Source organism: Zeus faber (assembly GCF_960531495.2).
Source record: "Zeus faber genome assembly, chromosome: 4".
Lineage (NCBI taxonomy): Eukaryota > Metazoa > Chordata > Actinopteri > Zeiformes > Zeidae > Zeus > Zeus faber.
The window spans coordinates 22261141-22275255 of NC_137191.1; the positions used below are offsets into that span (position 1 = coordinate 22261141).

General features: G+C 42.8%; 2 protein-coding genes across 3 annotated transcripts; both read left to right on the forward strand.

The window, feature by feature from the left end:
• Positions 1–138: 138 nt before the first annotated feature.
• tmem134 (transmembrane protein 134) lies at positions 139–4932 on the forward strand. Of its 2 annotated transcripts, none has more exons than XM_079999695.1 (8): positions 139–498; positions 1403–1654; positions 1746–1813; positions 2657–2743; positions 2836–2912; positions 3253–3297; positions 3795–3848; positions 3969–4932. In XM_079999695.1, the coding sequence occupies exons 2-8, from the start codon at positions 1448–1450 to the stop codon at positions 4049–4051; spliced, it is 621 nt and encodes a 206-aa protein (XP_079855821.1). In that variant the 5' UTR covers positions 139–498; positions 1403–1447; the 3' UTR covers positions 4052–4932. The 2 variants fall into 2 exon arrangements, with proteins under 2 accessions (XP_079855821.1, XP_079855820.1); XM_079999694.1 differs by having other exon boundaries at positions 139–435.
• A 1060-nt stretch (positions 4933–5992) lies between these two features.
• On the forward strand, positions 5993–14083 carry aip (aryl hydrocarbon receptor interacting protein). Its single transcript, XM_079999925.1, has 7 exons — positions 5993–6126; positions 7043–7225; positions 7457–7645; positions 7989–8165; positions 8748–8889; positions 12622–12851; positions 13355–14083. The coding sequence occupies exons 1-7, from the start codon at positions 6028–6030 to the stop codon at positions 13358–13360; spliced, it is 1026 nt and encodes a 341-aa protein (XP_079856051.1). The 5' UTR covers positions 5993–6027; the 3' UTR covers positions 13361–14083.
• The last annotated feature ends 32 nt before the right edge of the window (positions 14084–14115 follow it).

Below are 14115 nucleotides of genomic sequence, written 5' to 3' on the forward strand. Positions count from 1 at the left end.
CGACTTGAAACGGCAATTTAAATCGGAATTTCAGAGCGAGGTCGCCCGGGTCCGAGATCGCCACGGCGACCGACCCGAAGTGACAAACAGTGTGGCGGCGCACACCGCTGACGGCGAGCAAAGTTCCCCCCCCCCGCGCGTTCCCGAACGGCGACAATGGAACTCGCTAGGTCGGAACCGGACCGCGCTGGGAATGTCCCATTTCCGAGGGTCATGGGAATGCAGCACCCGCTTGGGCGTAATCAGTCCCGCGCAATCGAGCGCAGCGTTCGGGGGAGAGCGGATAACGTGCATGAAGTTTAGTGGAAGTTAAGAAAAAGAACCGCGTGATGGCTGCTTATGCGTTCATACGCACTGCGACACGCGTCGTCGGTGGTGTCGATGCGTGAGGTGCGGCGGATAAGCTGTGGGGTAGGAATCCGCTGGTCTACAAGAGTGAGTACAAAGAGAGCGGAACGTTTCCGAGCGTGATCGTCTTGACTGTAGCGGAAAGAGCAAGTGAGAACAACAAAAAAAACAACAAAAACGACTTCACAAAAGTTCATATTTTGCAAAACGTCCTACTGTACAAAACTTTAAACTTTGCTCCACTTGTATATAATCACAGGGCGATCTGGTTCAAACGGCGTTTTTAGTTTTTGTTTTGTTTAAAATACCACTATACAAACTTTCCTGTGGTGTGGCCTTTTAATCACGTCAAAGAGCTGCGGATTTAAAGGGGCAATCCGCACGATTACTTTGCACTTATTCGGTTGAAAAATCTCGTGTTTGATATTTTTGTAGCTGGAACTTCATGATAAACAGTCAGAACTTCATGATAAACAGTCATTCAATGTGTTTGCGTTATGGATGCGCTCCTGTTCCCGTTGTCGGTGGCGGGGTCCGCCTTTCCTGGTAAGAAAGCAGCGTAGCTAGTTGTGGCATACACACACACACACACACACACACACACACACCCTTGTATGAAAAATGATCCCAACCACCTCAAGTGAGCAAGGGGAAACAAAACAAAAGACGTGGATCAGAAGAAGAAGCAGCCATACTTTCTGGAGGATCATTTGACCCTCTTAAGTCGGACCGTCTGGCTGCTGGCACTGGCGTCGTCGTGCACGTATGTGGTTTTCGCATCGCAAGGGTTATTTTGGAAAGCTATGTCTTTTCCAGGACAACAGAGTAGTGTGCTCGGCTGGACGTCCACTCAATTTTCCATAAATGAGAGTTCAAAACGTTTCCATCCAACACGGACAATCCGATGGATTGGCACTTTAAGTATGTGTGCAAATCAATGTACAAATGCAGTGCATTGGAAGAGAGTGATGCTTTCTTAGAACCAGCCGACTGCCGAATATTTTATTTTAGCTCCTCTTCCCTGACATTATGTTCGGCTCTGTCGTCATCGCAGTGTGCGTCATCCCGCCGGGCCAAGACTTTTGAGAAGCTCAGCGCCATGGCAACGCAGTTCAGCATCGACGATGCCTTCGTGCTAGAGGGAGAGGAGGAGATCGCCGTGTCCGACGGAGAGACGGAGGCGTGGCGGGGGAGGGAGAAAGACGGAGGAGAGATGACATTCGGGCCTTTATCCTTCACCAAACCTCAGAGCCACCCCTCGCCCGCCACCGCCGGCTCCCCTGACCACAGCAACCTGAAGTATCAGGTGATGAACGTGTAATAAAACCCATTTGTACACAAGTGCCTAAAGATTTGAACGACTTATTTATAAAATGTGTGTGTGTGTGTGTTCCAAGAATCTGGAAAATGAGGATGTTTTAGGGAGCAGCAGCCATTCCTCTTTCAACAACTTCTTCAAAATCAGGTTTGTGTGTGTGTGTGTGTGTGTGTGTGTGTGTGTGTGTGTGTGTGTGTGTGTGTGTGTGTGTGTGTGTGTGTGTTAAAGCAACCAAATACCTCAAACGCTAGCATAAGTAGGACAGTCAGGACTATGAGGACATTTCGTTTGTGTGTGTGTATATGCTTATAGAAGAACAAGAATCTTTAATTGTCGCACAGCACACCACACTACAACACATGCACACACACACACACGATGGTGGCCGGTGAAACGAGGCCTTACAAAACGGCATTTAAGCCTTTTCGGAATGTGGAGACGCTCACAATGTCTTTATGACAACACTAAATGTCCTCACAATCCCAAAGGCTTTAGTGCTGCTGTTAAGCATTTCTATTCTGATTTACACAGCGCCAGTAACAGGACAGTCAGGATAATGAGGACATTTAGTGTCCTCATGAAGACATACAGGGTCCCCACAATCCGAAAAGCATCTTAAGCATTTATAAGTCATTTTTCAAAATGTTGTATGCACATTCTGATTTACTCTCATGATTCAAAAAACATTACAGTGCTGTTTTAAGTCTACATTATCCCAACTCATTTTTCAAAGTTTTTATTTTCTACGTGTTCCCATGAATCACCTATACCTGAAGTGTGTGTGTGTGTGTGTGTGTGTGTGTGTGTGTGTGTGTGTGTGTGTGTGTGTGTGTGTGTGTGTGTGTGTGTGTGTGTGTGTGTGTGTGTGTGTGTGTGTGTGTGTGTGTGTGTGTGTGTGTGTGCGCGCACGCGCGTTGAAATTCAGATTGTACCCTTTTTATTTGATTTTTTTTCTTATCAGGATTAACAAATGGCCTCTTCTTTCCCCAGTGACCCTGCCACCCTCTCCTACTGCAGCTCCCAGTGGTCATTCAGCACCTTGAGCTCCGTCACCCATCTGTCTGCACACTGCTGCGGGTGATTCATCGATTAATGGCACAAACCAGCCTCTGTATTCATAAACACAACATGCACGGAATCGATTGAAAGACTCCTTTTCTCCTCCACAGGTGGGTTTCTCATCCTCTGGTCAAGAAGAACAGACAAGTGGTTCTCGCTTCTTTTCTCCTCCTCATCACTGGAGTTGGTGTGTTTAGTTGAACACGTTCTTCTTCATCCAATTGAATAATCGTTCGAAACACCCAGCGTTCCGCCGCTGCCGGTGTCTTTTCTCTTCTGCTCAATGGAACGTGTTCTCCTCTCAAAGAAAGCAAAATCTGTCTGTTTCACAATGAGGCATGCTTTTTATTTATTTATTCCCCCCCCCCCCTGTTTAAAACACAGCAGTGTCGTTCATTGTGTTGAGAAGTTAATCTTGGGGGGGGGGGGGGACATCATTGTCCCATTTTCTTTTTTTTTTTTTTTTTTTTTCCTTTTGCACTCCTGAACTCATTGTTGTTTCTTTTTTGTATTCATTGTTTTTCCAGCTCTTATTTTCACCGGTATCGTCATTCAGTTAAAGCCAGATGCAGGTAAGAATGGGGAAGACAGATCAAAGTAGATAGATACATAAATTTAATAAATAACAGAAAATGAAAGATAAAAATGAAAAATACCTTGTAAAATTAAAGGTAATGTCCAAAATAAAATATATGGTCCCACACATTAACCTATAAAAATAAACAGTGATGCAGAAAGATGAACTTGAGGTAGAAATTGTGATGTGTACAATAAATACAAGCCTTAAACAGTAAGCCAAATGTTAGCAACAAGCCTATAAGCCAAAAATGTCACAGTGAACATAAAACACAGTAAGATCTTTTTCCACAGTTCTATTGATCGCTGATGCGGTTTGTTACAAACTACGTATTGAAAAACCACTTCCATTTTCCATCCGATTTGAACAGGAATCTTGCCGGAGGCTTTGCTCCAGATCACATCAAATAAGAACCAATAAGAATACAAATAAAACGCTTATTGTAAATGTGAAAAAAATAAATTGGAGACTAACCTTTGATTGTCTCCACAGGTGTCTCCAGCGCAATTTTCTTTGTGCCCGGGTTTCTGCTCTTCATTCCTGGGGGTAAATATCATGCTTGGTTTGTCTTTGAATCCCGATTACATTCTGTGTAAATTCAATTTAATGAGTGCTTGGTATTGATGACGCATTTACAATCATTCCATTTCCTTCTATTTCCACCAGTTTACCACGTGATTTACATCAGCTGCGCGGTCCACGGCAGAAGGGGCTTCAAGTTCTTCTACCTGCCGTACTTTGAAAAATGACACTTTGTGCCGTGCTCCGTCTTCACTCCATTTACCATTAGGAGTCCAGATTTCCAGAGATTTTTATTATAATTGTTCTCCTCTGCATTTTTGCGGGCTAACAGTGTCTGGCCCACGGCAAACGCAGTACGCACAGACACGGTTGAGGCCTCGTTGGAACCGGGACGCTTCAAACATCTCGTTGCACGAGTTTGGTCAATATCGATGCACGGGAGCAGAAATTAGTGGAAAAACTGTTGCAAATTTACCGGATGTTGAAGAACGTTGGCCTGATTAGCTTGGGAGCGGGGCGCTCTGTGACATCATCTGAAGTTATACAAGTCCCAGCTTCGTCTCCCGGAAGCCATGCGCCTTGAGGACCGCATAGCGTTTGCTACGCGTTAGACAAACAACTGAGCCAGTGCTGTGATGGAAACTCTGAAAACTGTAACTCGCGCTGCGTTTCACAAACCCCTGAAAACTATCGGTCGCAGAAGGAAAGAAGTTCTAAGAACCTTTGGAGGAACCGTCCCTTTCTTTTGTGTTGATTTACGGAACCTCGGAACCCTGTACTACATACATAACATGACTAAACTAGACCCCATGTATTGCTGCCTGCAGCTACATTTAATCTTTGTTTTTGCCTGTTACTTCACAAGTTGTTTTTCTTTTTTTTTTCTTGGTTGTAAAGAAACAATTTGTATTTTTTAAGATTTTTAACCCATCGTTGTAATGACCACTAATAATTTCACCACTCAGTGTTCCCCTACTTTTCCACTTAACACTCCCAGTATTGTCAGCGGGTGGAAGAGGAGGATATTTTGCCAAAATGCCTGTGTTACTCATGTATGTGAATAATGACTGTGAAATGGACTTCAATAAACTTTTGTGTATTACTGTCAGCGTTTTGACTGATCTCTCTTTCTCACGATACAGTTGGTGTGTATACAGACTGAAGGGGAGTTAAATAGCTTCATTGGCATCCCTCCCACACACATACACACACCAGAGTGTCTGCGGGTCCTTAAAACGTCTTTGTGCTGACTTTCACAAATATTGGGCCTTAAAAGTCAATCGTTCAATTGTCTTAAATTTGAATTGTATGAGGTCTTAATTTCAGCATAAACATTATGTCTGACTATCTGTTCATATTTATATACTTTTCAAAGATTCTTCTGCATCAGAGTCAATATTTCTGATATCCTTAATCCCCATTAACTCAACGTACTTTAGGTTTAGTCCTACTTACCCATCCTAGTTACCCGTCATACTTACCTGTCTTTCTTATCTGTCCTACGTACCTGTCATACTAACCCATCATACTTACCTGTCTTTCTTATCTGTCCTACGTACCTGTCTTTCTTATCTGTCCTACGTACCTGTCATACTTACCCATCATACTTACCTGTCTTTCTTATCTGTCCTACGTACCTGTCATACTTACCCATCATACTTACCTGTCTTTCTTATCTGTCCTACGTACCTGTCATACTTACCCATCATACTTACCTGTCTTTCTTATCTGTCCTACGTACCCGTCATACTTACCCGTCATACTTACCTGTCTTTCTTATCTGTCCTACGTACCCGTCATACTTACCCATCATACTTACCTGTCTTTCTTATCTGTCCTACGTACCTGTCATACTTACCTGTTGAGAGAAATCCAGGGTAATATCCTCAGTGGATATGCTCTTTGCACTCGTAGATCCGATTCAGTGTTTTTATTTTTGCTTGAATTTTTGCTTGATAACGTGAACAAGAGCTGGAGGAGGACAACTCATACAGTCGTGCATTTCGTTAAAATGAGTCCCTCAGAAGTTGAAGGCTGTATTATTAGCAGCATCGAAGTAACAGGCATTTACAGGAGGCCCCATTCTTCCGGCGCTCCCCCACCTATAGGGGGCGCTGCGCCGCGCGGAAGCCTCTTTTTTCTCAACGGCGCTCAGCGAACGCCGTCACTGTGGGCTCCGTCACTCGGATCGCTCGGAACAAGGATGGAGGAGGTCGCTCGCAGTTTGTACGAAGAGGGAATCAAAAAGAAAGTCATCAGTCCCGGCAGAGGAGAGCTGTCCACCTTCCCGGATGGAACCAAGGTAGAGACAGTCAAGTGGTCGTGGTTAGGTCGCACTGACTCGCTCAGAGCTGCAAGTTAGCTAGGAGGCTAACGGCTAGGCTAAGGGTATGTAGCGTTAGCTGACAGCTGACTCACATCAGTAGTAGTTCTTGTTATTATTACGAGTCACCGCAGTAATAAACATGTCGATGCGGATTGTTCCCCCGGACGCGTATGTGTCGTTGTAGTTCATTTTGGGACTTGGGTGTTTAGTTTACGTTTTATTTTCAAGCAAATCCGCATCCAAGTAGAGACTTGGGCGTGACAGTTTGGTGTTTTCCTGGCCGCTGATTGGCCGGCGCGTGCTGTCAATCTGTTTTGCGGCGTTCTGATTGGGCAGAATACACAATCGAAGGAGGAAAAATAAAATATGTACATAGAAATAAATATACGTATTTATTTTATAGATATATCATTTATAGTGTAATTACTATATATATATGAAGGACAATCGCTTTATTAATACCCTTGGAGAAATTGTGATATATATATATATATATATATATATATATATGTGTGTGTGTGTGTGTGTGTGTGTGTGTGTGTGTGTGTGTGTGTGTATGTTGAACTTATACATTGATGGGTTAGATTTTATTATGAACGTATTCTGGCAAGCAACAAGCAAATAATATAAGTACAAAATGTATAGCAGAAATATGTATATGTCTGAATATGTGTGCACAGCAGAGTTAATGCTGTCGATTAAGTATAATACGGGGTGTGGTATTCAATCACAATTTGCAGTGGATGGGAATACATTTTAAATTGGGTTGAATATTACAGGGGAAAAAAAAAACATCAGTTGTGTTGTTTTGTTTACCCAATACTTTGATCAATGCTCGTTTCCTTAGTGTTTGTTTGCGTCACGTCCTAACCGCGGTCATCTTCTCGACCAGGTGATCTTCCACTACCGAACCAGCCTGTGCGACGGCACGGTGCTGGACGACTCCCGGATGATGGGGGGCCACAGCAAACCCATGGAGCTCATCTTGGGCAAGAAGTTCAAGCTGGCCGCGTGGGAGCGAGTGGTCATCACCATGAGGGAAGGCGAGCTCGCAGAATTCACCTGTACTACTAAGGTCAGTCGGCTTGATGAAATTGGGATTTGTTTCGTTGAGGCATTTGCCCCAGTGACACTCTGGCATTCCACCCAGCGACACTCTGGTTGGATTCCCAAGTCGCTAAACCCCTTTCTGGACCAACAGGAAACTTGTGTCAGACCAAATAGAGGAAATTACATTTCTATTTTTGTAACCCACGCGCCGGGAACAGTTTCCAACACGTAATCCCAAATTCCTCCGTCCCCGCAGCACACAGCACTATATCCTCTGGTCTCCCAGTCCCTGAGGAACATCAGCGCGGGGAAGGACCCCCTGGAGGGCCAGAGGCACTGCTGCGGCATCGCCCAGATCCACTCCCACCACTCGCTGGGACACCAGGACTTGGACCACCTCCAGGCCAACCCGCAGCCGCTCGTCTTCTCCATCGAAATGCTTCAGGTCGGCACGAGGACGGGAGATTAGGGTCACGAAACATGGGCATTTTTGTTCCCTGTTGTTATGGGTCCTCCAACGTAAAATAGATGCTACCTTCCTTTTCATGAATTCAGACTCATAATTTGCTTTTCCACAGACAATACAGGCTCTGCTAATTAGTCTGTGGAAAAGCAAATTATGAGTCTGAATTTATTTAGTTATACTATTATTACATATTAAGAATTATTCTGATGTATATTCAGATAAACAATGAAACCTTGAGTCCCATTCTTTCATTCCGTTGTCTTTAGTACACCACCGGCGCCAGTGAACTTTAATCTCAATTTTCTCCCGTCCCCGTCGTCAGGTGTTGCCCCCCGGGTCCTTCCAGCTGGACGTGTGGGCCATGTCGGACAAAGAGAAGCTGGAAGTGGTTCCTCAGATCCACGAGGAGGGCAATGTCCTCTTCAAGCAAGGCCAGATCAAGCAGGCGGCCGAAAAGTATTACAACGGCATCGCCTGCCTCAAAAACCTACAGATGAAGGTGGGGGGCTGTCTTGATCACAGTTGGAACTTCTTTTTAAAAAGAACATTATTTCTGTAGTGTCACACTTTGATGAATCGCACACGACCTCCATGTGGTTAATCGCGATTGATCACTTTTTTTTTTTTATTTACCCAAATTTGACACTAAAGAAAACATTTTCTTATTTAAATGAAGTTTTTTTGAGTTACAGCCATACTCTGATTTGGTTATTTTACGAACAAAAAGACGACACGATCTTCAAGAGAATGTATTAAACGGCATTTTCACCATAAACAGGCCGCCACCGTTCTCCTATTTCTTTGCTTTGTGCCAGTTGCTCAGACCAACAAGCCTGTTTGCATGAACATGGAAGACATGGTTCATTCAAACAGGTGCGCAAGCATTTGGGCTTGGAACTATGGAAGGTTGAAAGGTTCAAATGAGGAAAATGCGTCAATGGCGTCCAAAAAAAACAACGTTAAAAATGTAGAGCGTTAACACGTTGACTAGAGCCCTAGTTAGGGCAGAATTTCACTTGGATTCTCATTTTCCATCGCAAGGTCCTTCCCTGACTCCTCTGTTTCCCGTTTGTTTCCGCAGGAGCATCCCGGAGACGAGGCGTGGATCAAGCTGGACCAGATGATCACGCCTCTGCTCCTCAACTACTGCCAGTGCCAGTTACTCCAGGGCCAGTACTACGAAGTCATCGAACACTGCTCGTCGCTCCTGTACAAATATGAAGGTGTGTGTCGAGAGTTGATGAGGGCAGAGCTCGTATGAGAGCACAGCGTGGTGCTCTGTTGTAGAGACTGTCTGTGGCGGGGCCACGACTCGTAGTTCAACAAGAAGTGGTTTAGTCTCAAAGAAAATATTATTTTAAGTTGCAAATGCATCACCAAAATATGATGTATTATTACACGGCTCTGCGGGATACTCGGTTCTGGTTGGTCAATAGCGGCAATAAGCAGTGAGTTGTTGCTGGAGAATGACCGTTGTAACGGGCAGCCACTTTTCCAACTGGATTCATGTTCCTCGTACTTCTCTGCCTACATGCTGAAGCTAACAGTTATCTTGTGACGCTACATGGAAACTACAATGGAAGGATTGAAGCGATGAATGCGCATATGTCAGATTTCGCAGCAATAACAGTAAATAGGTTGATTATTTGGAGGACAAGCACACCTTCCAACCTGCACGCATCTTTGTGTACCAACCACGCAATTCTTGGTCAAAAGACGCAGGTATGAAATTTCAGCTGAAACAAAGCAAATATATATTATTGTAATTTAATTACAGAAATCAATCAATACTGTACATTTATTAGGTCTGTTAAATGTAATGTAATTAGGTATTTACATTACTACCTCCCTCGGATTGGAACAGGTGTAACGACCTGTGGTTGTGTAACCTCAGCAGTGGTACTTTATTATCCACCGATGCTGCATTGCTGAGGTAAAATGGGAAGCGGGGGAGTAATAATCACAAAACTGTGCAGACTGTATTTGTCGCTGTCACTAGAGCGGAGCGTCTGCTCTGGTTCCAAGTGCACGACCTCCAAACGTGAAGTGTGACTCTTTTTTTGCGACTCGGTTCTTGACGAGTCACTCAGTAAATCGAGTAGTTAGATTTGATTTCGTTTTTTTAACGCATGGTGAGTCCCAGTGAACGAGAGTGAGAAGAGTCACTCATTTATTATTATTTTGCAATGATTACAATTTATTTTGGAATACAAATACTGTATAATATATTAGAAATGTATATTTGCACTTAAAGTGAAAGAGACTTTCATGTGAAGTTTGAACCGGACATTTCCATGTTGGTTATATGTTGTGTCCTACTAAAACTCAGAGAGAGTTACAGGTTGAATTATACTGAAACTCGGCGACAGTCCCATTTTATTGGAACTCAGTGACCATTCCATGTTCTTTTTAATTTTATTGGAACTCAGTGAGTTTCATGTTCTATTAATTGTTACATAGTGAATAATGAACAATCATAAACACAGTGTCAAAATCAGCAGAGTCACTATTGGTAGAAACTGAAGTTTCTGAGTTGCATTGTAGTCCGTATGTGCAGCGGTCCAATCACGTGAACGTGATCAGATCACGTGATGTATTTGTCGTTGATGTCCAGCAGATATACCCAATGAGAGCAAATGATAGGAGAATTTGATTTCTCCGATCATGGATATTAACTCAAGATGATCAGACAACAATGTAAAAGTTATTTAATAGTCAATGTTTTATTATGAAGGTGCAATTGAATAAAAGTAAGAATCGGCAGGTCAGACTTACAAAAAAAACAACATTGGAATCTGCCAAGAAAATTGCGATCGGTGCATCTGTGGTTGGTAAACATGTTGGGTAACTTTACGAGATGATGCATTTCAAGGGGTATATCCTAATGATATGAACTATTATACTGTATCTAGTTAGCTGAAGTAGCTCACATACAATGTGATTATCCTCGTTACGTGACGGCTACGGTGTCAATAACTGATGAAGTCATGTGTAGCTGCAGTGACTCAGACGCCGCAGTGACTCAGAAGCCACGGAGACTCCCTGTTACACTATTGTGGTACTTCAACTATTTTCCCAAGGTTGGCAGGTCTGGTCAAGGTTTTATTTTTTGGAGGATTATCTACATTGTTGTGGACTTTTTCAAATAACATCACTCCATTTCAATTCGTGGATGCACCAATTTATCTGCTAATATTCGACTTGTCGACTGTCATCAGTCTATCGGCAAATGAGATGAAATTAGAGCCCTTGGGTCCTATGCCGATCCCAATTTTGTAGAGTCCTAGCCCACAGATTACCAATGTTTTTGGCCGATATTTTGTCAGAAAGTGCAACATTTTTTTAATCAATTTGAAAAATGTATATATTATTAAAGTTTATTTTATTTGTGAAAATTCTACTTATAAGCAAACAAATAAATAATAATAAGCACACATAACTTTGATAGATTTAAAAAAAAAAAAGTGAGTTCCAGGAATCACCACCTCCCAAACAAATTAGTTTTCCAAAAAAATCACGACACATAGGCTGCAGAAAAATTAAATGTTGAATGGTTTTTTTTTTTTTAATCCATCCGAGAGAATGATGCCATCCGCTATCAATTTTAGAAGACGTTGACATGGCTCTGTGCAGCAGGAAGTGATTTCATGGGAACTCTGAAAACTGTAAGTGATGCTGCATTGAGGGGAACTCGGAAAAACATTGGCATCAGCTATCAGCCAAATTGTAATTTTAAACATTGGTATCAGCCCAGAAATTCACAATTGGTGCATCCCTAATTTCAATATATTATTTTATTTAGGAAGCAGCTGTGTAATAATGCTCTTGCTTAATAATGCTCTTGCTTAATTCATACATAGACATGAAACACAGACTTTGTGAATATATTTCATCGATTATTTTGTGTATAAATTCGTAAAACTCTCTAGGCCTAGTATAAGCTCTGGTATTTTCTCTCTTTGCAAAGCTTTGCAGTATATTAAGGCCCGCTTTTGCTTTGAGAAGTTCTTCATGTTCTATTTAGAAATGTCTGTTATTGGTTGGAATGTTTAGCCTGAGGTCCGTCTTTGTGCAGATCTACTGCCGCTTTGCGTCCGCTCCTCTTGACTGACGTGTTCGGTGCCTGAACAAAATGCCAAAACGGGGATTTCACAATTGATAAACTTAAGAATTTATACGTCAAAAACAACAAAACCGCCACAACCCTGCTCCACCTCTGTCCTCATGCTGCTTTTGAAAAGTTTTGATTTCAGACACGCCGCTCAGTCGTAACTTACTCCAGGGCGAGCCAATTATATTCTATGTTTTGAAGCTCTAAAAATACTAAAATGTGAGTAATCGACACAAGGTGCTCGCGCAGGCGGCCAGATTAAGCTACCAGATAATGGTCCCGATGGATAGAGAAGGCAATCTTTATTTTCTAAAACAGCATTGTAAAACAATAAGAAAAAAAAAAAATCAAAAGGCAGCCCTTATTATTAAAAAAATCCCTATCAGTTTCCAAGAATCTAAAAGTTTAAAATACGTTTTTATATTCACTTAGGTTTTATATTCTTTCTAATATACATACTGCTTTTTTAGTGATGCTTTTTTTTTTTTTCGGTTTTTTTTTGACTCGTGTATTTCTCACATTAATATAATCTATGTTCAGTTCATTGCAACTTCTGAATGTATTCAACGGGCACGTCTAGGTCTATAGACGTGCCACATTTGGCCCCCGAACCGCCAGTTGAATACTGTATGCCTGGCCTACTCCATTCGGGATCATGAGTTTGCCCGGGGGAAATGAAGTTTGAGACTTCGTGCTTTGACTGGATTTATCATAGGAAGTGTACAGAGTGAGTGGTTGTGATTTTTTTCCATGATTTGGATGAAATAAATATTTGTTACTATTGGGAAACCTGGGTTAATTCCATAAAGGCAGTATTCATACCTCACCCCCTTCCTTCCTCCAGACAACGTGAAGGCGCTCTACAAGCGGGGCAAGGCCCACGCCGCAGTGTGGAACGAGGCGGAGGCGCGGGCGGACTTTGCCCAAGTGGTGGAGCTGGATCCCACGCTGGGGCCCTCTGTGGCCAAGGAGCTGCGGGCCCTCGAGGAGCGGCTCCGCTCCAAGGAGAAGGAAGACAAGGGCCGATACAAAGGCCTGTTTGGCAGCAACGCACACCCGGCCACCGCCACCACGGTCAGTCCACGTTGATTAGATTTGACGTTCTCCCTGATCCGACACGGCACATCCGGTTATTATGGGCGGTTAGTTTGATGTGACCTAGTTCTGTGCCTCTCAACATGGGGTCCGGCGATCATCAGTTCCAAACAGATACTATTAGTAGGGATGACCTGTTACTGAGTTGTCCTTAGTAATTATTTTCATTTTGTGAGTGAGTGGGAGATTCACTGTTTTGCCTGAGTTCTGAGTCATTTAAAAGGTATGAAAATTGCTTGTGATGCATGGCTTGATTATTAGCTGACATATCTGATATTTTTAGTGGTTAACAGGATAGTGGTGTGCTGTGGTAGAAAAAAGGTACAGACCGGTATACAAGTTTGGACTAAGCCATATCTAATAATAAAAAATATTCTCAAATGGGGTCTGTCCTAATCCATATAACATTGAAAAAGTTTGAGAGCCACTGATCTTCGTAGAGTAATATGAAGTTGTTTCATGGTTTGCCTTTTTCTTTGCAGGGTTAAATCCCATACAGAGCTACAAGGTCATGCTTGTGACTGAACGTCAAGATGGAGGACCAGTGGGGGCCACTACGTTTCCGTTGCAACCGCACCAAAAACCAAAACATTCATACTCGACGCATTTGTCCATTTACACGCATAAATATTTGCACGCGCTGTATGTTGTGCGAACACGACCCTTCGGCTCAATCAATATGGACATCATTTCTATAACGTTGTCATAATGTTAACCGCAAAAGACGAGAAACAATACCCCAATACCCCTCGCGCCCTACACATGTCCACTTCAACCATCTTGGATCCAGCGTAAGCAGAAGAGAGAGCTGGAAACCATTAAGCCCCCATGCCGCTCGGTGCTGGGAACCAGTGTTGTCTGTGACAATCATCCGTATATTGACTTTATGTATTCTTATGACTTTGCTGTTATTGTACCTCAGCCATCTCTCTCTCTCCCTCTCTCTCTATATATATATATATGCTTTGTCTGTCAAGCATTGTTTCCTTGCAGTAACACCGTAATGTTTTTTATTTAAACAATGCTGCCTACGTTGGTATTTTTTTGTAATGGTTACTCACGCTCAACTCTCTGGTTCTCTCTTTCACTTGCATTTCTAACTGTAAAGACCTTTTCACCCTGCATGGAGAACCGCACTGGTCAGACATGTTGAGGTGGAATTAAAGGTTGTGACTGACTATGTATAACTAAGAATAAATCTAAGTACTTTTTGCGGATTGCTGTTATTTTCACATAGGGTGTT